The 25078-nt window shown below is 34.1% G+C and overlaps 1 protein-coding gene across 1 annotated transcript in view; it reads left to right on the top strand.

Moving 5' to 3' along the window:
- The window catches only part of RPGRIP1L (RPGRIP1 like), a 46107-nt gene that overhangs the window by 6752 nt on the left and 14277 nt on the right, over positions 1-25078 (top strand). The window contains 11 exon segments of the mRNA XM_066194879.1: positions 3375-3469; positions 5236-5343; positions 8020-8102; positions 8105-8161; positions 9335-9403; positions 11019-11025; positions 13181-13320; positions 16037-16113; positions 16195-16369; positions 17472-17587; positions 24930-24934. Of these exon segments, the coding sequence (XP_066050976.1) occupies positions 3375-3469; positions 5236-5343; positions 8020-8102; positions 8105-8161; positions 9335-9403; positions 11019-11025; positions 13181-13320; positions 16037-16113; positions 16195-16369; positions 17472-17587; positions 24930-24934 (932 nt within the window).

Here is a 25078-nt window from a genome sequence, read left to right as displayed (position 1 = left end):
TTGGTACATGTGTGCACAGCACTGCAGACTTGAAAAATCTATCACACGTGTGGACTTGGAAAAGCAAATACTAAAATGCAGCCATCTATAATGGTGTTTTTTACTGTCGAGACAGACTGCTTAAGGCAGTCTTCCCTCTCAGTCCTTTACTTACTGTAGTTTCATTTGGAAATCACACTTTAACACTTTCATATTTCTATAGGGACATTTGTAGAAGTAGTTGTACTTGTTAACCTATACACTGAACTGATAATGTGTTTAAAAAAGGCATCAACAGCTACAACCTTGATTCAAACCTGAGTCACCAGAATTGTCTCCTTAACTTCCAGAAGCTATGGATCAGACTGGTGGCCAGTTACACCCTCACACCAGCTTTCATTTTTATTACATTGATTCAGATGTATGAGAACAACAACAATTCTCATGTGTTTAGGCAGATAAAAAAAAGTCTTTGTGTCTACCAATTTGCCTCTCTAATTTATATGTAGTGCAAGTTTTGATGATTTTCGTACACCTATGTTTTTATACTTCATATCATTAATTGGGCAGTTTTATTCCCAAAATCAGTTTTTTTGGTTTTTATTGTAACAATGCAAAAATGGGGTGGAAATATAATAAATTTATTCAGGCCCAGTGCTACCAGATAGAAGGGGGGAATTTGGTTCTGGGAGTACAGATCAAATGTTGATATGACAGAGTGGGAGGACTTATCTTGGTTTAATAACAGATCCAGATCTAAGATGTCCTGTGCAGAACTAGGATTGGGACCATATTGATTAAGGCAGAGATTCTTAAACTGAAGTAAACATGAGTAATTAAAGAGCAAGAAAGGAAAAGTTGTCCACATAAGGTCCAGCTCGGATAACAATGTTCAGGAATTTTCTAGTGTGTGTGTCTGTTTTCTGAGGCCTTGTCCAAACCACAGGGGATTCTGGTAATTTGAGTACTCTGAATATGCAATTTCTTGAACACATTTTCCTAAGGTGAAGACTTGCTAGAAATCTAGTAACCAATACTCAGAACTTGAACACAGTAGTATTGTCTTCAATAAGGTCAGTGAATACTTTCTATAATATTTGTTAAGCATAGACTATTTCATGGGTTTTTTTGTATATGCTCTTTTGATCAATGATGATAAACCCAACAGACTGGTGTTGGATATGTGCCTGCTTTTTTTAAAGAACTGAACTCTTATATTTCTGTCAAACCTTGAGTCTGAATCTCAAATCATTTTTAGTGCAGGTCAGAAAACATGCAGGACACTTATCCAAAAATAAAATGCCTGGAAAAATTCAGGAGAGCTTGGCTGTCTCTAGGGTATGAAGAGACAAAAAAATCCACAAAGAATAAATATACCGTACTGTATCTGCATTAAAAATACCATAGCAAATTGATCCCAAAGATCTTCAATATAATTCTTGCAAAATTTTAGGTATAAATTCATAGCAAGCAAATTAATCTTCATTACTACCTATGAATAATTTGGATTCTAGAAATAGTAGAAAACAATTGGCCTTGTATAAGGGTTGAGTAGCAAATTTGGGGTAGCTGTGCAGTGCAGCAGTCAGGTGAACCTACATGCAGAATGTTTTCATAATAAATCCTCTATTAGTTAAATCTTTTTTTCTTTCTTTCTCTTTTTTGCTTTTGCAAAACAGTACATGCAAAATTCTACAGCTTTGCATGTATTTTCCCCTTTTTGACTCTTTCAGTTTCAGACTCTTACCTTCAGTTCTTACCTAAGGATCTAGTATGGCATGATCCTGCAGTCCTTCCTCGTTTGATTTCAATGGAAGTTCTCCTTGGATGAGAAATATGTCGTCAGTTCTTTAACTGCCTCTAAAGGGAGGGACCCCGTTATTATGTGTGAGCATTCTTTTGTGCATCAGTGGTGCTACATAAATAATACATCATAATGTTTGCTATTAAATTATTCACAGAGTCATAAGTCTCCCCTATTCAGAATTTCCTTTATATACTTTAAATAGGTTAAAGAAGTTGTTATCATAAATAATTTCTCAGTCTGTGCCTACAGTGAATTCAGAAAATATTTAAAATATTTTTTTCATTATTTGAAAGTAATCTGTTTTGAAGAACTTCTATGCTTTATTTTTGTGTAAACACTCTTTTTCAAGTACAGCAGACAGAAATCAAAGATAACATCCAAATTCTGCATCAACTACCATATTTATGTGAAAACTTTTAAGGAGTTTGAAAGTAAAGATGCTCTTCAAATTCCACTAAAAAAATCTTTAAATACGTCCAGGCTCTAAAAAGCAGTACAGATCCTTTTTTATGTTTATCAAATTACTTGTATCTAAACCATTATAATTGGCCTAAGTTACTATCCATGAGTTAAGTTCTGAAAATATTTCCTTTATTTATAGTTTGAAACCTGATAGAAGATACGTTAGTATTTGAGGGTTGCTGGGTCTGACTGAAAATACTAGGAAATAAATTCAAAAATGTCCACCAGTGCATATGTAGAATAGTGTGTGTTCTATAATTTTGCCACCAGAATACTTTATGGCAGACTCTTAATCCTTGTGTTTTCGAAGTCGTGTATTTTTTATGCTGATGAGCAGAGCCAGAATTTAAAGGGATACATGAACATTATATTTAAGAGACTTTCATGAGCTTGCTTTCTTGGGAGTCTTGTAACTGTTATCTAGAACAGCCTGTGTGCATTGTTTTATTGCACAAATAAAACATCAACTAATAGATCTACATACATCAATTAGATGTATGTTGATCTATTAGATAGTACTAAACATTCACGTTCTGTTCTTCTCTGCTTGGAACTCTGTGTCTTCACCATTGATGTATTTGTGTTTGAGAACAATTGGCTGAAAAGCCTTTTGCTTATTCTGCCAGACAGAGGGCAAGTGACCCTGAGAAGTTTGGTGATGATAGGTATTTTACTTGCTTGGTTTTCCAGTTTTGAATATGAATGGGTAAAGTTTTTGAGCCACTAATCCAGTTAACACAATAGTCAGGACTCCTTAAGAGTGGTCTCAGTATTGTATCCATGTCCTGCTCATATGGAAGCAAAGACAAGATGCAAGGGATGTGGTTTAATTAGACCTCAGTTTTATTAGCTTAGCCATCTGGGATTTACTGGCATAAATTTGTACAGTGGAGGTCAAGATCCTTTCTTTAATCATTTCCTTCTGGTGTAAGTTGCTATCAGTGCCCCATTCCCACACAGCTGGTCCCCAGCCTGTTACTGGGACTCCACTCTATATGCTTTTAATCCAAATGATAAGAGGTCTGGAAAAGAGATTGTCTCTTTGGTGTACTTCAGACATTAACCCTGAAGATAATTCTTAGTTTTTTTAAGAGTCACTTTCTCCTAATTTCGTTTTCCATTTCAGAGTTTCAAAGCCAGCATGAAGATGAGGTTTAAAGGAAGGATGGAGTTCATGTTCCTTATTTCTGCAGTTGTGGTAGAAGGCATAGAGCTAGATCAGTTTGCCCATTAATTCATAGTATTGCCTCGAAAGGGATATTAGTTCCTTTTCTTTTTCTGACTTCTGTTCTGTGGCAGTTTGGGGTTTTTTTAACTTTTTGGGCACTAAAGACAGTGTTGTTAAATACTAGTTAATTTCTATTAAATCTGTATATAACCCCTACTTTTAAGTAATATCAGAATACCTGGGCAGATGCTCAGGGAGCAGAATATACCTACGTGGGAGGGAGAAGCCTGTGTAGATCTTCATTTTCTATTCTACTGGTTTGTGACTTCTTTTCTAGAAAAATGATCCTTCCCACCAGAGTCTTCCTCAATTAACTGTGCCTTGCCCACAAAACCTGAAAAGATCTCATTGTTCATCAGCAAGCTCTTTTTCATATACCTGGACGCTATGGACATTTCTTAGGCATATTTTAATTAAATAAATAAATTGTGATCAATGTAATGCAGTAATGAGCGATTAATTGCACATGTTTTCTCTAGCTCTTACAGTTGCAAAATTTGAAATCATCCAAATAGAAAGTAATTTTTCACTTCCAAATTTGAATAATTTGATCCATAATATTAGTATCTAAAACCTGTTTAAATCAAATGCTGTTTCACTCACTGTTGAAAAAATAGTTAATATTGACTGTCAGAAGCTATGGAGTTTACATCTGTACATCATAAATTTCACTATCATCTGCTCCCTTTTCTACTTAAAAAGAAAAAAAAAGCCCCTGCTTAAAAAAGAAAGGAAAAGAAAGGGCCTTTGAAGGCATCAGACCCTTTTGTTTGATGTGTGGAACAAGATTAATAAAAACGTGCCACTACATTAGCTTTTAAATAGCTAGCATGAGACAGTGCTGCTGTCTATACTCACCACAACTTTAGTTTGTGTAGATAACATGTTTTAGACACATGATAGTATTAGCCTTGAGTTAGGCCTGTTTCTTGGGGAAGATCTCCAATTTGTGACACTGTTTATCTTTTGTGTAAGGACAATTCACCGGGCAATGCCAAAACACTATAGCATTTGATATTTTGAAGAATAAAAGGAAAATATTTCATGTATTCAGCTGGTTTACAGATGTGTAAGCTTTGTAGTCCATTCTCTTGCTCCAGCGTGGCATTGTGACAGTGTGTCCAATATGTCTAAAATTGATAAATATTGGAAGAGAAAATACCTTTTAAAATGTGAAGGATTTATTTGGATTTATAATAATTTATATTAATACAAACTATCCTCAAATCTTGTAATTGTAATCTTAGAATTGTAAGAATATCTACATAAATAATAAATCATTTTCATGTAGTTAAGATACACCTGCAGCATGTTTGAGTACAAGCTTTCAGGTGTTTCAAGTTGCTAAGACCCTTTTATTAGCAGAATTTGATATGTTTAAACTATGAGAGGGAATTCCATAAAATGGTATTCTGCTGGCACCAAATACTTCAGATGGTGGAAAAGTGAGTGGAGAACAAATAATCTCTTTAAGTATGGGATGGAAGGTTTTTCTGTCATGTCTTATTTTATACAATAATCAAAGATGTTGATGCATTGTTTAAAGCTGCTGTATCATCATGCTTATTTACTTATATTCTGTAATGTGAATTATAGAAGAAGAAATTAATTTGGGCATTACACACTAAACCTCCCAAATTTTTGGAATTGAAAAAGCTGTTGTAGAAAGCTGATTTGTAAAAAGAGTTCAACTTTTCTAAACAAAACTAATATAATTATTAATTTTGTATTTCTAAGCTCATTTCTTTTTAATTTGAAGACTAAACATTTGGGACAGTGTGGAAATTATCAAGATCTGTAAACAACTGGTTGAGAAAAGCAGTGCTCTTTCAGCAATGGAAGGAAAATTTCTCCAATTTCAAGAGATGTTTGGAATTTGGTCAGTACATTTCTCTACTCATCACATAAGCCAGTGTAAATGGAAAAAAAATATACGTTCTTGATTTTGTGTCAATACTGCATACATGAAAATGAGCCACATATTACACTTCTCTCAAGCTGCTCTAAATGGAGGAAGGATTTTTAGTCTTAAATTTGGGTTTTTTTCAGAAGAGTCTAGGAGGTCTTAGTGCTTTTGTCTGCAAAGTCATCCCAGGCAGACTGTGAAGAATTAACCAAGTTGTCTGGCTACTGAGAGAGACTCCTGATGATTTAAATATTGACTTAAATATACTGATTAACCAAAAAAGAGATACCAGACAGACCTCCTCACTTTATCAGTCTTTGATAAATTTAGGGAGGTTTGACTGTTTTCTTCTCAGACTCAGTTTTAACTTGTGTTCTTATTTTCTTGGAAATTATTTTAGACAGCTACTGTGAATAATAATTTTCTTTATCAAAAGAACAGTTTTATGAAAATATCACCAGAATGTTCAGTTGCATGGTAGACTCTCTGTAGGTTTTAGTTATAGAGCTCCTGCCTGCTTCTTCCCATATGTATTTGGAGAGCTGCATGTGCGTATAGAGGTTGTATGATTGGCAGCTTGGAAATGGGAGAGTTCCTGTAAGAAGGGGAGTCCTAACTGCAGTAGAACTCTGTAAAATATCCTTGCCTTACGAGCTGCAAGCACCAGCAATCCCTGTAAACTCCTACTGCTCTTACTCTTTAGCATTCCAAATTGCACTTGTGCCATTACATTTTTGTTCCATTCCTTTTTTCCCCATGTTGTTTCATTTCTTCCTATTGCTGTGCTTTGCCTTCTTCCCCTTGTTGGTGCAATACTTATATCCTTTCTGCAAAAGCAGCTTTTCTGTTAGCAGCTCAAATCTAGTTTTTCACAGGGTGAGCTATGTAAACTCCAGGGGAGACAGGTTTCACATGGGTTTTTGGGTTCTTAAATAGAAAGTGATAAGTAAACTCTTCCATTTTAAATCATGTGCTACTTTCTGGTAATTTACAACAAACATGGAGTGCTTTTGTCTCTTTCTTGGCAGCAGCTGAATGGAAACACGTGTGTAGACTCAAACTGGTATTTGAAGACATTGTTTCTAATATTCACAGTGAAAGATGCATTTTGGACGATGAGTGTTTTCTGTAGCTCTTTTTCGTTATAAGAGAATGGATCCAATGGTATTCCCATTTCAAGTAATTCAGGTGTTTGAGACGTGTTTACTAAATGTAAATAACTGAAATCCAGAATTTCTAGTTTAGATGGCACATAACATGCACATATAACACAGCATGTTTCAGTATTTTTGTCTTTGCCTTGGCTTTGCCAAAGTGGCTAGTTAGTCAGTTTGTTTATCTTCCTATATTGTGTGTTAAAGTGGAATAGAACTTCAGGTGAAAAATTGAAGCTAAGAGATGGTCAAGAAAAAATGAGTTCACTTGCACAGTTGGAAAGGTTAGAGACTTTAAGGATTGTGATTTTGATAAGAAAAAAATAAACTATGGAGAGATACGAAGACTGTAAAAAATTATTTCTAAGGTGTAATTCATTGAAGCTTTTGCAATAGAGTTCACAGGTACAGGGCAGAACAAGAAGAGCACTGAAGAAAGATTGTTGATGAACAATGCACTTTATTAACTTGGTGAACTAAGACTAACTGCTAATATTTTTTATTTTCTGTTATATTTTCTAACTTAGAAGTGAGATATGAACGGTTGAATATGAAGTTGGTGATTAGTATTCAATGGGGTTTTATTTGTTTTTTGTATATTCAGACACAAGTGAACAGAAGCAGTTTGTACAGGGTTCAGATTCAGCCTCTCTCTTCAACTACTTTGGAGGAAATAGTATATTGAAGAAACTGAAGCTAACTTTATTCTGTCTGCAATCATTAAACACTACCTATACACACATATGTATTCGGCATAAATTTTCATACACTCATTTTATGAAACAGAAGATTGGCTTCTGTGCTCTGTTGTTTCAAGTCATACTTTGAATATGATTTACATTGAAATTCTTAACGAATGAAGCTTTATTAAAACATTTGTGGAACATAGCCACTATGGTATTAACTAATATTCTGAAAATAGAGGTTCTATCGGCATTCTTCATTTAATATTAAAATTGGTTAAATGTGCCTTAATGTCATTCATTGAAATAAATGAAAATGTAAAAGAAATCGAAAAGTCCCCTTTTAAAGTACTACTAGTAGGAAAATAGAACTGAGTGTATGAGGATTATGAAACAATTATATATCTACAATTAAGGGTTAACAGAGCTGTGGCAGGCTCTGTAATTACCATAACTGTGGTCAACATTCATTTTTGCTTGCTGCTGCAGTGTTTTTTGGTCAGCATGTCTAACCACCATAACCACAGCAAAATCTTTTAATTGCTGAACAGATGTATTTCTTGGTTGTTTTCATCATGGCTGAACTGATGGTTTAATGTTCATGAGAGCACCAAGAGTGCCACCTTCCCCCAGCCATGCGTTCAGTTTCTTGGATCAAGAGTGTCTCCTGTTGACCACATTGAGAATACATGCACTAAATACTGCCAGGGGAGCCCACTGTTGGAATATGCTATGTTGTAATATTCTACTAAGTGATATTTATTTTATTTTTTTCTGGATATTCATTCCTTTTCATAGAGCCTAAAGAGCTTAAAGACCAACCATGATGCTTTGTTAGCAAAATGTGATGAACGGAATGAACAGCTTAAAGAGGGGCAGTTTAATGGTTCCATCTTCAAGACAAATTGCAATCAGTAACTATTTCAAACAGAGGGACAGAGGAGGTGAGGTTGTGGGCAAAAGCTAGAATGAATCTTTTACTTTAGGCGGTGGATACAGATAAGGGGAAATAGAAATGTTGGGATACGTTTCAATGGAGGGATGTGAATAGACCTTTCAAACATACCTAGAAGACTGACCTGGTACTGTATATATTTTTATCCTATTCAAAAGGAAAACTTCTGACCGAAATGCTGTTTGTATTTCATAGAATTGTGAACCACACCTGATCCCTGTGCCACATTGTCCAAACTCTGGTGTTTGGACAATATTTGAAGTTAAAGCATAAGATATTGTGTCAATTCTGATACTAAACAAGTAGTTTATTAATAGAAAAAAAATCATAATACTTGGTTTATTGATCATGTATTGCTAGTTTCTAGAATTCTTTGAACCTGATTTAATTATAGTGTTACATCTTACTCAGCAGTTCAAATCAGTCACTTCTGTTTCTTTGTCTAGTGACTGAGGGACTTCACTCATCACTTACAAGTTGTCCAGATACAGGGCTAAACATCAAATCATTTCTCCCCCATTTTCTTCAATGCATGAGGAAAAGAGTGAAAACTTACTTGATTTTTCTGTTGCATTTTGTAGAAATTTATATTTAGTTTTACCACCTGCTTTTTGCTTGGTTCATGTAAATGTATTTTACATGACCAAGTTTACCTCATAGGTGTTTTCACCAAACCTTTAAAGTGTTGTAATGCATGGGGAGTAAATATTCTTGGTTTAAGTATCTCATGTCTTTAAGACATACCCTGCCGTAGTGGGTACTTTGGAAGCAAATGTGTGTTTTTTCTATAAGGTCAATAAAAATATTTTCTATGCAAAAGCCATGCCCTAGATAATAGTGATACTCACTTACTAAAAGGGAATCCAAAAATATGATGCTCCAGGTTTTTATATTGTTCTGCATAAGACAGAATGTGATTAGATGCTGTTGATCAACAGCAACGTACTACTCTCAGCTTCATCTAAACAGCATGTAAAAGACATTGGGCCTAATGTAAATCCGTGTGAATTTACCTTCTTATAAATCTTCTAAGAGACAGTTGTATTAAAAGAACAAATAATAGCCTGACACTGCCTAAAAATTATTTGCTATTTCTGTTTGCACAGTCATTGTCATTTCCTTTTGTGCTATGCATTCCTTGAAACTTCTCTCTTCATTTTAATTACAGGAAAGAGTAAACAATCCAGAAAAAGAGAATGAACTGTTGAAGAAAAACTGTGATAAGCTGCGTGAGGTAAGTTAGGGTTTCTGGATACAGAAAATTTGATTCTGGTCCTTTTCTAGTAGATCTTAATATACTGTGTGCTGTAGTATGTGTGTAAATATTCGGTGCTTTTACACACTTGTAACTATGTTCATGCTGGTGTTCATCATGACTGTGTATATAGAAACTCTTCAGCTGCTCTGCTGTATTTCATCAGCTCTGTTGGAATAGACTAGCTTCCATATTTCTTCTAATTCTCATGAAATAGTAAATTACTTCATGAAAAATGTAATTAAAAGTAGGTAGGAGTGACTTTATTTTGAGCATAAATTCTAAAAGCTCTTATTTGAGCATGTCTCAATGAACTTACATAAAGTCTGCTATTTGACAGCTTCTCCAGTGTTCATTTTTGAGGGGTGGTTTGGTTGTTTAATAGCCCTTCCCTGATTCTGCTTGCAATTTTTGTATAGGTTCAAATGAGTTTTTACAAAGGTTCCTATACATAATAAGATCTATAAATTTTATCAGCAGTGCTCAAAAAGAAAATGAAAACACATTGTTAAGATATGATTCAGAAATTCTCTGTTACAGAAAAGAAGTAATTAGAGTCAAGGAAAACATGACCTTCAAATAAACTTTTCCGTTACTGTCTACCTGTGTTGTCTTTTACACTGAAGAGGTTGGAAAATCAGATGCATGTCCTACAGCTAATAATTGCAGAAAGTAGACCTTGAAGTCTTTTCTTGTATCCAGATTATTTCTTCTCTTAAAATTCGTTTGGCTTGTCAGTGTGATGTCTATCAAAAGAATACCATTGACTAAGCATAATGTAAGTGATATCAAATTTTGTTCATATTATTCTTAAAATGTTTGATACACTTTTTATATGGTCTACAGTGAACTTAAAAATTTTTGTAGTAAAAACCTGTGAGAACAAATGGTTTAAAACTTTTTTTTCTTACTTAGGAGGTGCAATAGTTGTAAAATCACAATATTTAGAGTTTCATATGGAGAAGTTGGTCACTTGTCTCTCATTTAAGTTAATTGCTGGAGGATCCAAAATTTGATCATGTCATAAATATTTCTGATGATGTTTTGTTTATTCTCTGTCATTTATTCAGAGAAATAATTCTTACTAATAAATGAAATTAACAATCTTGTCTTGAAATTTTCTACTTGAAAACATAATGGAATGACTTAAAAAGATATTTTACACGAGAAATTGAAAATAAGCTTCCATTATAGCACAGTAACCTATACTATGGTGTTTCTTTTACTAAAATGATCTGTCTTTTCATATGCTCTCATTTCATATGCTCTCTTTCAGCATTTCATGTTGCTGTATAGGTTTCAATAAATTAGAAAGAGAAGGATTATATAACCACCATTTAATGGCCAGCTTTTTTGGTTGCCTGTTTGAACAAAGCAATTTTACTAGAGCTTACCTGTGCCAGCAGTAGTTAGGCCAGTGTCCGCAGGTGCCACTTAATTAATAATATTTTTTTAAATATTTTTTTTTTAATGGAGGCAAAGGTGCATAAACCCATTCTTTGCTAAAGTTATTTTTGGGAAATTTATTTGACATTGATGGGATTTTTGCCAAAGCCAAGACTGCAGAAGTGGATCTGAAACCTTTGCAGGGAACAAGTATGAATTTGTCAGTTGACTCTTATTATTCAGTCAGAATCCAAGAAAACAATTCGTTTGTCTAAAAGGTTGGGAGGAATTGTTTTCATATGACCTTGTAATGCAAATCTAGCAATGCTTAAACTCCCTCCAAAGGAAATAGTGCCAGATGTGGTTGACCATTATAGTTACACAGATGGCTCCAACTCCAGTGAAATACAGTAAATATGAAAGAAATTCCACATGAATTCAAGTAAATGTAATCTTAAAATTCAAAAGAAGAAAGCAACACACGTGGACTCAATTCAAACTGACATAAACATTAGCATTGTATAGGTTCAGATAAAACTGGTCTTCTAAAATGTTCTTCATTTAAACATCTCAATTCCGGAGGGCCAACCATAATAATCCTTAATGATTTTTCTGCCAGCACAGTCTTCTAGAAAACTGAACTAATACTGGGCTGCATCTTCATGTGAAGTAATTGTACCTAAACACATACAACTGGGTGTTGTGGTCATTCAAAATTGAAAACATTTTCAGGAGTATAAAAACTGACAAACAAACAAACTTCTTTTGTTTCGAAGAGAGTTATGCTTTCCTTATGGAAGCCAATCAAACTCTAAGCAACTAGAGCACAAAGTCTTTTCTGTACCTTTGCAATACTGTGGAATGGTTGTGGGTTCAGTGCATCTTATTGCCTGCATATTACCTTCAAAATTACAGGAGAGTGATGCATGTATTACTGCAGGACTTAGAAGCTTTGCTTAAGTTGATGCATGCTGTGAAAACGGTCATACTATAAAATGATCTGTGCCTAGAGAACTGTGTACATGGGTTGGATGTAGTATAAGAAAAAGGCAAAATACAGGGATATAGAACTTTTTAATGAAAAATACATATCAGGGATATAAACCCTATATACTTTGGGGTTTACAACTATAATATTTTATTTCTTTGATCTTAAAGTCATTTTTCAAATATATGAGGTATAAATGCACTCACAGGTACTCAGAACTCTCAGTTAGCATGTAGAGTCCATTAACCTGTGTGGGCTGTCCCTTCTGCAGCATTTCTTTCTCCTCTTGTTTTGTGGTCAAGGCATGTTACATAAATCTCTTGAAGACATAGGTGGATAAATAAATAGATATCAGAAGATTTTTAATAGATAGACGTAGGTAAAATATAAAATTTTTTAGCCAATGGACTTCACCAAAGAGTTCAGGAACTGACTTCTTTTGTTGACAAAACCCTACAATTACTGATTTTTCACTGAGTACAGAAGTGAATAAACTGGTTTGTGTTTGGTGAAGATTGACATTTTTCCAGTAAATAAGAATGCAAATATAGTAATATGAAGACTATATCGCTCACCGTCTAATGTAAATGAAAACTCATTGCATAGCTTTGTCTTTCTGCCTACTGAGAATTACACTGTAAATTATATAATGTACTTAATTTAGTTTTAATCTGAGTAACACTTTTTGTTGTGGTTTCAGCAGTTCTGGTTCTGTGCCCACGCAATCCTTATTGCACATAGATTGGTAGTTTACAAGTAAATAATGTGTTACAGGCAAAAAAGTTATTCTAATTTCTTGGCCCACCTCTGGTTTTTATTTCTTAAGGTAGGAGAAAGATTACTTTAAATGTGCTTCTTAATCAGTATCAGAATTGTTGTTTTACAGTATGAGAAAACTGTTGTCACTTTGTGGTCAGCATTTTCCTTTGAACAGGCAACTGACTTTATGCTCTGCATGTTTCACAGATTTAAAAGGAATCAGGTGGATGATCCCAGTTCTCTACATTAAGAGGTTTTGTATGCGGAAAGAATGGTTTTGTTAGTTGTCAGTTGCTGAGGTTTGGAGTTGTGGATTACTCTGGGATATGCATCTGAATTCCTTTTCTAGCCCCACAAATGTTGCATGCTGCCAACTTTTTGACTTTGGAGCTCTAAATTAAGGCCAGTTCCTTTGCTCATCCCACAAACTCTTTCATGTTTTTTAACCGCAGCCTGAGAAAGGCGCCTTGGTTTCAACAGCAGCAGACCAGCATGTGTTTACTTAATTCCTAAGACATGATGACAGTGGTCTCTGTGCCATTAAAAGCTTTTTTCTTTATTATTTTCTGTTGAAGCTGATTTCTAAAAGTTTTTCACATGCCATATGTTTTATTACAGTGTCTTCTGTATGACCCATGAACAGCAATGGAAATCAAAGGAACAGCAAATGAAACTGCAAATTGCTAAACTAGAGATGGCTATCAAATCTGATTTAGCAGACAAATATGCAATCCTTGACAAGATCAAAGTAGAAAGAGGTATTTTCTGAAAAAATATAATATTTTCTCAAGATGTGAGGTCATACCTATGTTGAAGTTCAGGAATATTGCCCAGAAAAGTGTAGTTTCTATTGCTGGTGATTTCAAAGCTGCCTTTTAAGTGAACATTTGTACAATATGCTAAGGTTATGACTAGCTATTAAGTACAAAAATTGACCAAATACAGATTATATGCTGAATGATGCTCATATTTTTTCATCTGCGTTTATTCTTCTTCTGTTGGGTTAATATTTACTCTTTATTCAGTGTTTCTTCTCTCCTCTGCACTGAAAGCTCTTATGGAAAAGAGGCCCATCAGACAGTCTCCCTCAAATTGTAAGCCACTATTCTATTTACTGTACAAAGTTACGTGAAGCCTATACGGGCCCTTGGCCATGTTTAATTGTCTTTCAACTTCATTAATTCAGAAAGTTTTAATATTTTTAGTACACACTGATTTTTATTTACAGCTGTGTACCTTTACAATAATACATTTTTCTTCTAATCTACTGAAGAGATTATTTCATATGTGTTTTTCCCATGCTGTAGGACAACTTTTCAGTGAATATATAAGACTTTGCAATCTCTTTTTTGTATCTCAACACTGTGTTATATTCTGTGGCAATATATAAAATTTACAGAAGAGGAGCACAGACAGGAAGTAACCTAAAAAATTTTAGACTTGATTCTTCAAATGTGTATATTTAAAATAGTGTATTTCTGTGAATGATCTAATGGAATGAAGTGGACCAACCTGTTGTGAATAAATCTTCTTATGGCTATGGCTTCAGTTCATCATGTGCTTACCATTAAGATTCTGTGTAGCTTTTTTTAGATGCAGACATGTTATACTAAATTGAACATTTAAACATTTTCTTTGACCACAGCAAGTGTTTGTAAAATTGTCCTTAAGTGATACTAAAATAAATAAAGATACCTTAAGCAACATGAACATGAAGTTGCAACATATTGTCAGTTGTTACTGACTAGCATTATATAATGCTAAATTTAAAATGATATTCAGAGCATGAAAATATCATGGGCTGTACTATTATTTAGTTAAGCTGAATGTGGAAAATGAGGCAACATCCTCCATCTTCTCTCCTTCCTATAGGCATAATTATGTGGCAATCTTTGCCTTCCCCAGATTGGCGCTTCATAGCTTTTTGTACTCAACTGTATTGGCAGGGTACTACACTTTCAATTGCTATTAAGTTGCTGCAGCTTGTGTAGATGTTCTAATTCCCTTCAAGCCCTGTGTATCTGGGATTTGATTGCAACTTTTTATCATTACTACTGCAGAAGTATTCACAGAATCACAGAGTGCTTCAGGTTGGAAGGGATCATAGGGGGATCATCTCACAGAATCACAGAATTGTAGAACACATTGAGTTGGAAGGCACTCATGAAAGTCCAGTTTCTGGCTCTGCACATTTTGCTCTTGTTTGGATGGAGTTTGTTTTGCCTTCCCTCTAAAAAATACCAATACATAGCAGAGGGAATTAATGAATAAATGGAGTGGCTTCAGCATATACCTAAATAGGTACTGTGAACAAGTGGTTTGGCCACTTGAAGAAACACTGTCAAAGGTTTTGGCAAAAGCAGGGTTTCATATGATTTAGTGAAAACATGTCCTTACAGAGTTTGTTGGCAAGGCTCACTTACTACACAGATTAAAACATACAAAGGAAGATCAAATTAGAAGCAATTTGGAATTATTTATACTAAAGTCAGGAATGCAAAGGGGAATAAGTGTGCCAAGATACAGATGCAAAGATAAGGGTGCAAAAGAGTTTAGCAGCACTTAATCACTGAGTATTTTAACATTTACCAAGCAATTCCATAGGGTTAACTACAATATAACAATGACTTGGCTGTGGATATGAAATAATAACATTGATACCATAATCAATTCCTATACACAGGAAATGTGATGTGTGCACCTATTTCTATGTGTGTACAGGTACCTGTCAGCCTAAGAGGTACCTACCATGGGTTCAGGGAATAAGCCACATCAAATCTCTTTGTGTTTCCCAACAAGCAGCATTTGGACCTGGAAGATTCTGGAAATGTGTGGATGGGGATCTGCCCAGGCCTTGCTGTCTGTGATGGTCCTTTGAGTGTGGCAGATTTTGGGGTGTGTGAGTCCTGGGGGGGGTTCCCCATGCAGAGCGAGGCGCTGGCATTGCTGCTGTGCTTCAGGAGAGCGCAGGGGGCCTCAATTCTGTAGGGTTTAACATGGTTGACTTCACTAAGTCGTCACTAAGTTTCCATCCTGGACATAACCTTGCAATGTTGTATCCATTGAGGAGGTGTTGTTGCATGTAACTGAACTCAGAGGGAGCCAAGGGAGTAAGATTACCTCAGAGTAAGTTGTGTACTAAAGGTATTTTACCTTACAGAATGTTTGTACTGTGTGACAAGGCTGATTCTTTTTTATATGATATTAGTTTGCTTTTGAAACAGAAAATATTGTATAATTTAGTTGTAAAATTGCTAACTGAATAAGACAGTAGTGGAGTGGGTTTTTTTAGTTTTGTTTCCTTTTTTTTAACTGAGTCTTGTAGAACTGAAAGAGCTGAAATATAAATGAATCTGGAAATCTAAGAGGCTGTATATATGTTGACAGGTACCAAATGATTATAATAGTTATGTTTTCACAAATATACATCGTTAGAGAATTTCTTTTTACTGAATCAATTATTTGTTACTGCAGTTGACAACTTCTCATTGTTTCCTGTGCTGCATAAGCAATACCATTGTTTAAAGGCTTTGCATAATGAATATGGGCCATAACTCTTCAAGTTCTGAACTTCAGTAAGTTTTACAATTCAAAGGATGTTATAAAGACTGTAAGTGTATCTTCTTATGTAGCATATGGGATATAAGGTGAAGCAAGAAAGGCTAACAGATGATAAGGTGGAGATGGCTGAAGAAATTTAACAGGAGACAGAAAAGCTCTCACATCTGTCAGAGGAGCAGTTAGCTGACCAAACATCAATTACTTCTGGAAATGAGAGAGAAATAACTGAGGAATTGGAACCAGAAGGTAGAATTCATTTTTATGAATAAGTAGCTGTAGTTTGTTAATAGATCTGTGTCTCTTTCCATTTTCTTATACATTTCTTACTAGCAGTGGGAGCTGCCTCGTTATGAGAAGCTCCATGACAGAAATTATATTCTGGTGTACTTTATAGCTGAAGCTGGGTAGTGGATACGGTGGTGTTATTTTCTTCCCAAATGGAAACTGTATTGTAATTGAATGCAAAAATCTGGTATCTGACCTAGATTCATAAAATATTAAAGGAAACCTGGCTTCTATTTTAAATGTCTTTATATTCTTCCTTAGAACTATGCTGTTCTAAAGACTATTTTAATGAATATGCTCCTTTTGTCTGCAGATAACAGCCAATGCTGCTATTGGAAATCCTTTCAGACAGAGGGGTAGTATGTCTTATCATATTCCTGACTTAAAGTTGTTTGAGGCAGATTTATTTAAAGATTATAAAAGGCAGGTCATCCTGTTCCACCTCTGAGCTTAAACTGTTTATCATTGAAATAGACCAAGTCCATGATACCAAGTCTACAGTAAAAGCAGGAACAGAATGCTGAAATTTCATGTTCATTTGTTTGCAGGTTCTGCGTAAGAATACATTGGAAAAATTGGAAAAACATGGTGTTGAATCCCTGTTGTGTTTGTAAGTAATTTGCTTCAGAGAAAGAAAAAAACCCAGAATACTCTGAAATAATCTACCTGCATACAGAACTACTTTTCTATTTAAAAAAAAAGGATACATTATTCTTTATGTATGCATAGTCACAGGAAATCCACAAATTCAGGCCCTACTCCTGTATAAAGCTAACCTCAATTCATGACAGGGCTTATATCATTCCAGTCTTCAACTTTCATCTGGGAAACACTACTTTTTTTTTTTTTTTTTTTTTACAGACCAGGAAAAAAATACAGTTTAGATGACTCTAATGGTCATTGATTTGCAGAGTTAATCTTCTAAAAGGAAGAGAAGATTTGCCTGACACTTACTCTTCATTTGTTAGTAAAGCACCTATATTGCTGTCAGGTTCCTCAGCAAAACTCAGATGGACCGCAATAACAGGGTTTAACCACAGTGATTCTTCTAATGTTTTTTCAGATCAAGGTGATGATGCTCTTGAAGCAATAAAAACTGACAGCAATGACTGTATTATTTCAAGTCCATTATTCACGATTAATAAACGACTGAGTCACAATGTTTGTGGCAATTATTTGGCCAGACTAAAAAAAGATATTTTAAACCTAATGCCCTCTAAGAGTAGCTTTGCTGGATCTAACATCAGCTTTCAGTAAAGATATATATGTACAGTATCAAATCACTTCAGTGTACTTCGTTTTCTATTATTTGTGGGCAAGTGCACTAATCATGTTCTCTTTACTTATTCTTAAAACCAGCAATCAATTACCATGAGGACATATATAAGACAACATTAATACAAATTAGGAAAATTTACCTTAAACAGTATTTCAAGTAGGATAATTCTGTAAAAAAAAAAAAAAAAAAATTCATACTTTTTGATCTAGCCTTGATTGAACAATGTTAAAAATATAAAACTAGTACTTAAAACTGATGACGGTACTTCTAACAGTTAATACTTTTCTGATCTGTCTTAGCTTTCTTTTTAAGGACCAGGGCTGTACTGGTAGATCCTATCAGACTTCACGGTTTTTAATGTTCTGCAATGTGATATCCTAGAGGTAGCTTGATTGTTTTTTAAATGCTCTTTTCAAGGCTGTGAATCATCCTACAAAGCAACAGCAGTTCTTTGTGTGAGAAATAAAGCTGTTCTTTTTTTAAGCTATAGAAGAGGTTTAGAAATGCTATCACTCATATATTCTTCAGAAAGATATAGAAGGTAATTTGGAAGAGGGAATTGCACTGTTTATATGTATAATGTTAAAATGTTAATAATGTTATAATGTTAAAAAATTTTCTCCTGTAATTACTGTTACTCATCTCTATTAAGTCAAAATATAATACACTTGTTCTGTAATTTTCTAGTCATCATGTATTTTTTTTATCGCAATTATTTAAGAGCATTTAAGAGTACTTTTGCAAGAACTTTGTGTGTAGATTCATTTCAGGTTCACCAATTTCTACCTTTCTCCATTGATCTGTTCCTATGGTAACAAAAATGCATGTTCATGAAGGGTAGATAAAACAATAAAACCTCTGAACTATTAAGACAACAGTGTATTTGATAAAGATTGGATTTTAAAAATATGCATTGGTTGATATAAATTCTTGGGTTAATTATACAATACAGCATGTCAAAATTGTTACTGAAGTTGTATTTTTTTAAGATTAAAAATCACTGCCTTTTATCTTTTGAGATAAATATCCTGCTGGTAATCAAACACTGTAAATAAAACTTGTGATTTTTAGAGATCGTTATGCTAATTATCCCCTAAATCTGAGTTGTATGCCAAACTGTTTAAGCCATTTAAGATCATACTGAGGTTTTTTTGCATGTTGCAAATTAGACAGTTCATGGTTATTTCTTAGATATGTTGATCATAAAGGGTATCTAACAGATTTTCCAGTACTTAACTGTACCACTTGCTTCTTTCTCTTTTCTTCTTGTCTATGATGTATGATTAATCATAGATTACTTCATTTTGTTTCATTTCATTTACAACATTTATGAGCTTCACTTTGTCGGTATGAAATGCTTGTCCCCTTCTTTCCTTTCCAAAGTGGCATAATTAGTGTTAGCATCTTTTTTAACAGGCTACATAAAGTTTAGTGGCTGGATTAAATCAAGTCATTAACATAATGTGCTATACAATTTGCCCCTATCTCTTTTCGTTTCCAGTACATCAAAGTGCCACAGAGTGCCAGTGTAATTGGGCCTTGCTAGCTTGTCAGGTTCAGTCAGGCTGATGGCTGCTGCTTTTACTAAAAAGCTTCCAGGCATGATAATTAATAGAGAAAAGAAGTCTGAGAAATGTAAAAGTTTGGACAGTTCTCTATGAATATTTCATACATTTGAATAATCAGAAGTTAACATTATCAATTTGATGTATAATACATTGATTAAAAGCCTTGTTTCAGATCCTCAAAATAGACATCAAAACTGGGAATTTGCATTTTCTTTGGCATGGTCTTTATATTAAAAAAAAAATAAATTAAGAAAGTCTTTTCTCTTCCATCCCCTCCTCCTTTGCACTCCCACATCTACACCAGATCCTTACAGGAAATTATATAGCATTCAGTTTTCACAATAAAATTTACTGCTGTCAACTTCCAAGTTGTCTTAAGATGTGCCGTGAGACAATTACTGGCAAACGCAATGTGTTTGGTAGTGGTTCCAGTTTTTTCTTTTTTCTTGCAGATACCATAAGGGCATTATCTTGCTCTAAAATAGCAGTTTACTGATAGCAGCCATTACGTGTACCTGTAAGTTAAGATCTCAAGTTGTAACTAATTTTGACATGGAAGTTTCTTAAACAGTAAAAAAGCAATGCCAATTGCTCATGGTTCTCCTGGTGAAGGGCACGTGCATGTGCTAAGGTGAGAAGTTGTAAAGCTTCAAGCTTATGCATAGCAAAGCAATAAAGGCTATTATTTTTATTATGGATTTTTTTGGTACAATTGCTTGAACAGTGTGTTTCTGCCTATGTGCCAGCTGTATTCATTAGAAAAAGGCAAGTATTTGGATATTGTATTGCAGCTTTAAATTTTGGCTGATATGATTTCTCTTTACGCTTATTTTCTGCAAGACTTGAATGTCTTTGGACATTCAGGGAGATTTTTGAGTGTTCAATTTTTTTTTCTCAACCTGGCTTGTTTTGTGAATATCTAATCTGAATTTAGAGAATTAAATTTTAGGGGTTTAGTATTACCCTGAGTTACTGAGTTGGCTCAATTCTACTGTGCCAGAAATACTAATCCTTTGTACTCTCCTAGTCCTGTCTAGAACTAACCTCTCTTGCTTTGTGCTTTTCTTCTGTAAGAAACTGAGGAGGTAAAAGTGCTGCACCAACATATTTAATAAAAAAAGAAATACAATCTATGAAACAGAACCATCTTTTCAGAGTATGATAAAAGTAACTTCTTAAACTTTGTAGTCACTACTTTCAAAGACTACTGATTGGTCTAAGATTTAAAAGGACCATTTGCCATTATCCATCTTTAAGGTGGTTGTTTGCTGTGGGGTTCACAATAATCCAGAAACCAAAGTAAAGGAAAGTTTAAAAATCCAGGAAATACCTAAGCTGTGTTTTGCAACTGTTAAAATGTGAGATGACAGAAGTTTGAGTAGACAGTATGCTGAAATGATGGATTTAAAACTTCTATCTACCCCTTGTCAAATATACCTTGGAGCTGTAATTGAAAGCATGTACTGCAAGTCCTTCTTTGTGATAGAAAAAATGAAAGGAAAGGGACAAATAATACCAAATAATATACCAGCTTTGAAAATGATTGAAAACTACAGAATCTTAAGTCATTACCCATTATTTTTTTGGGTAACAAAACTAATTAGTCAGAATATGAAATTAGGTAGAAGGCCAAATTTTAGGCTGAATGTGTAAGCCTACAGGAAAAGCTTCAGCAGGAGTCATTCTCAACCCAGCTGGTAATTTTTTGAGGTTATGAATAGAAAGCTCCTCAGCTGCTTACTGGAGAGACTTATTTATCAGACCTTATGGACGTGGAAGTAAGTTATGGTGACTTTACAAATGGAATGTATTTTTCTAACTGGAGGTCTATAAGAAAAGGATGGGATTTGAAACTGAGTTTGATTAGTTTTGATAAATATCATCAAGCATCATTTTTTCACAATATGCATATTATAAGAATCAAGTTCTATTCATCTTCGAAGATTTGTATTCTTCTCACACTGTTCTGTAATGACAAGGACAGGGCACAGCATCAAATACTAACTATTAAAATTCTAAATAAGAAACACAACCACATTAAAAATGTGCAATTTGATACAGTTTTTTACCACAGATGCACTCCTAACAAGTGAACATGCTATACTGATACTTCTGCTTTTGTCCCATACTGAGGTCCTTTTTTTCTAAACAGATTAACTTTCAAATAAAAAAATTTGAAATTTAATTTATTTCTTAAATCAAGACATGAGTCTGTGATCTCCATATAGAAAAATACATCCATAGCTGTATATACAAAGGCAGAAATCCTATTATATTTGTCTTGGGCTAGGTTTTTACGTAATACTGCTACTTATTTCATCTTATTTTTGTAACTTCAGTGTACCAAAAATGTGCAGATATCTTCCCTTTGAAATGAAAGGAGTTGTAAATTTACACAACCTTTGAATTTCTTAATTGTGTGACTGGTTGGCAGATGTGTAGCTAACTGGCATTGAGATTTGATAGAGGTGGTGTTTGGTTTTTATTTTTTCTAATGGATCAATCAAAGATGAGTGGTTAAACATTAAAAAAAAGTGAAGTTATCTCTTTGAGACAGTCTGCAGGAGTATATGTACCTTTGTTCAGGACAGGAACAATATTGCTTATGTAGTTCTCCAGGCTTCTTGGGAAGAAAATAAAATTCAGAATTATGCAAACTTGTATCTCACCAATCAAACAAGTACAGATATATTTGTATTTTTTGTGTTTATTCATCCCTAGAAACAGTTTATCTTTAAAATCTGTTAGTTCAGGCAGTGCCACATGCAAGATACAAAACCAAATCTTTACAACCAATTCCACTTGAGGAGAAACATTGAACAATTTTATGGTTTTTCTTCAGAAAGGGTGTGAGGCAAGGTGGGGAGAAAACAAGCACCATGTGAGCCATCAAAAGTTCTGTTATGAGCGAAGTGCAAATGTGACTTCATGATCAGGTGTATAGTTGTCATGGTTGTGGTGGGAAAGCTACATTTCCCTCAAGAACCTTCTATTTTCTAAAATGTTTCGTGCTCTATACTGAATTAGAAATTTTCATTTGGGAAAGAAAAAAGAGTTCATGGCTGGTACATCAGAGATTTGCACAGAGGGCCAGTACCTCTTCATTGAATTGGCTCAAGCTGAAGCAAGTAATTCATGCCTTTCAGGATATTAAAGGTGAATTTACGCTGGTCTGAAAAATTATGCATGTGGACTCTGCACTAGGTAAAATGGCAGCAACCAGAGTTCCCTTCACTGTCACAAATAGATCTTTTTGTTCAATGTGTTCTTAATTCTATGAGAGCTGAAGGGGTTGCATCAAACCTTGTCATGGTGCTTACGTTGAGCCATCACATTCTTCTCCTGGCTCATGACAAAACAGTGATGCTGGGGGAAGATTATATGTGATTATTCCTCACATGAAAAGTCACTGCATACAGGACTAGAATAATTTTTTGCAATATTTATGTGTATATGATTCTGTGTTGCCCTGTTAATCATAATTACTTAATGAGTAATGTTTGTGTCTATGTACACGTGAATTACATTGGTGTTCCTGTAATAGCATCCTTTGTGGCTCTGTTCTGACATTGTTGATAAGATGATTACAGGAATTCAGCACTTGGCTAGAGGAGGGGGGGGATTATTTCTCATTCAATAATATATTTGTTAATCAATATTCATAGTGATTGAAATATTGATAGCAAATGGATGATTACTTGTGATTGTTAGAGAATAGCCTATAGTTTATCTTACATACTCTGCTTGAAATAGAAGTGGATAAGTGGACTCTGGAAATAAACATATAAAATGCTAAGGAGTAAAGCATACATATTTTTGAACATTGGTGGATACAGGATTCAAGTTGATCTTGCTGTTTGGAAGTTTCCTTTATTTTGAGTTTTTCAAGGCAATATATTAGTTAAAACTGTGGATGTAAAAAATAGGAACGTTGGTCCTATAAGCAAGGTATTTTCAACTCAGGTGTTCTGTGCAGAAAGCAGAAACTTATTTTTCAAAGCACTTACTTCTGTGGGATACTGTTGTTGAGCATTTGAGACAATTGGAATTCTGTTTTTCATATCAAAATGTTAGTCTTTTATTGTGACCAAAAAAATCAAAATATGGAATATACAGCTGCTTGAAGATGGCAGTCAAGACTAACTACAGATGTAACCAAGGGGTTTTTATCTCAAAAATCAAAGGTGAGAAAAGTTGAGATTTCAAATTCAGATGTAATGTCCAATGCATTTAGTATTTCCCTAATGCTAAAGCTTTTTGAGGGAGTCCAGTGATTCTTCCAAATCTCTGGGTATCATTAATTACAAAGAGTCAGTATTAAATGGCAGAGAAAGCATTTTGACATAGACTAAGTATCTTACCCATGTTTTGTTTTCCTCACCTGAAGTGAAAGCACTGAACCAGTTTCCCTGAGACATTTTTGAAAGCATTTAATATTCTTTAATATCTGCCCATTGTCTGTGTTCGGTGAAATTTTGTATTATATTTTGTTTTAAATAATAAATGTAAAGACTAATTTTATTCCCATTAAACAGAATTATTTGTGAGCAGTAATTGACAAACTATCCATTGCTCACTTGAACAGTACCTAATAAATAAGACAAGGCTTAAAGAAACCAGCTTAGGAATAGATTTAAATAACATACTTCACTCTGCATCATAGAAATATAAATGGTTGTTTAAAAATGAATTCCTATAATATATTTTCAGCGTGGCTACATAAAATGATTGGTTTTGTATTAATGTTGAAATACGACATGATAGGTAGTGCTGTTCTTAAGCAATTCTGTAAATTTTATTTGTAAATATCTTTCTTAATCAGCTTGTGTTCTGCTTTGTATATGTTGTATTCACATTTAATATTAATAAAACTGAGACTCAAAGTAATCTTGATTGTTAAGCTGCAAGATAATTTTTTTCTTATAATTTTCTAATAGTATGACTCAGTTATTTGCTTCGGTTTAAGTTAGAAAGCAGAATACCTGGATTTACCCCACTAGCCTTGAAAAAGTGTAATATTCTTTGCCTACTGTATGCAATTACAAGTGTTAAATATGTCAAACAAATTTTAAGATATGTAAAAGGAACACTTTATAATACAGGATATTGTATTTGGACTTGATTCATAAGCTACTGTCTGTGTACAAACTAGTCTGACATAGCTGCTAAATACTTTGGGGCGAACAAAACCACTCAGCATATCCCTTTAAATACAGATGCTAATACATCTGTTCAGTGCAAGAAGAAAAGAGTTGTTTCTGAAGTAAAATTAGACAATAGAGCCAATTTCATTTTTTATGCATGTGAATGTAGAGTGCTTGAGGTTATTAGTTGAAACTGAGTAACCTTTCCAGGCTTTCATCTCTTTCTTTTCAAATTTGAATATGAAAAGCATATTCAAGTCAGAGACCATCACTTTAATGACATTTGGCAGTCATTTGATTTATTAGATTTTAGAAAAAAAAATTCCTTTTAAATATTTCATCATTCTATGCTAATCCCAGTAATATTGCCAGCTGAAGCCGTGTACCTGTATTAGTGGAGACAGAATGGTGTGGAATTTTTTCTGTCATCCTAGTAAAATTTCCATGAATCTACTGAATAATAAAACAACCTTATTGAAATATTCAGATTTGGGTTTTTAGTTAAAGTGTCTTAGGATACATAATAAAAGGAAATGTCTTTTGAAAGGAGGGGGTAAAATTACTTCATCAAATATTGAAAGGACTTGACAGCAATGGAAATTGTTCTATATGATGGATATTTTTACAATAGGATACACCTGCTTTTCAGTTTGATTAATCATATAATTTGCTTGGGGAA

Source organism: Chamaea fasciata, unplaced genomic scaffold, assembly GCF_029207755.1.
Source record: "Chamaea fasciata isolate MVZ Bird 193981 ecotype frontalis unplaced genomic scaffold, bChaFas1.0.hap1 SCAF_12, whole genome shotgun sequence".
NCBI classification, from domain to species: Eukaryota; Metazoa; Chordata; class Aves; order Passeriformes; family Sylviidae; genus Chamaea; species Chamaea fasciata.
The sequence above is the reverse complement of the archived record's forward strand: the minus strand, read 5'-3'. Positions and strand labels throughout refer to the sequence as shown.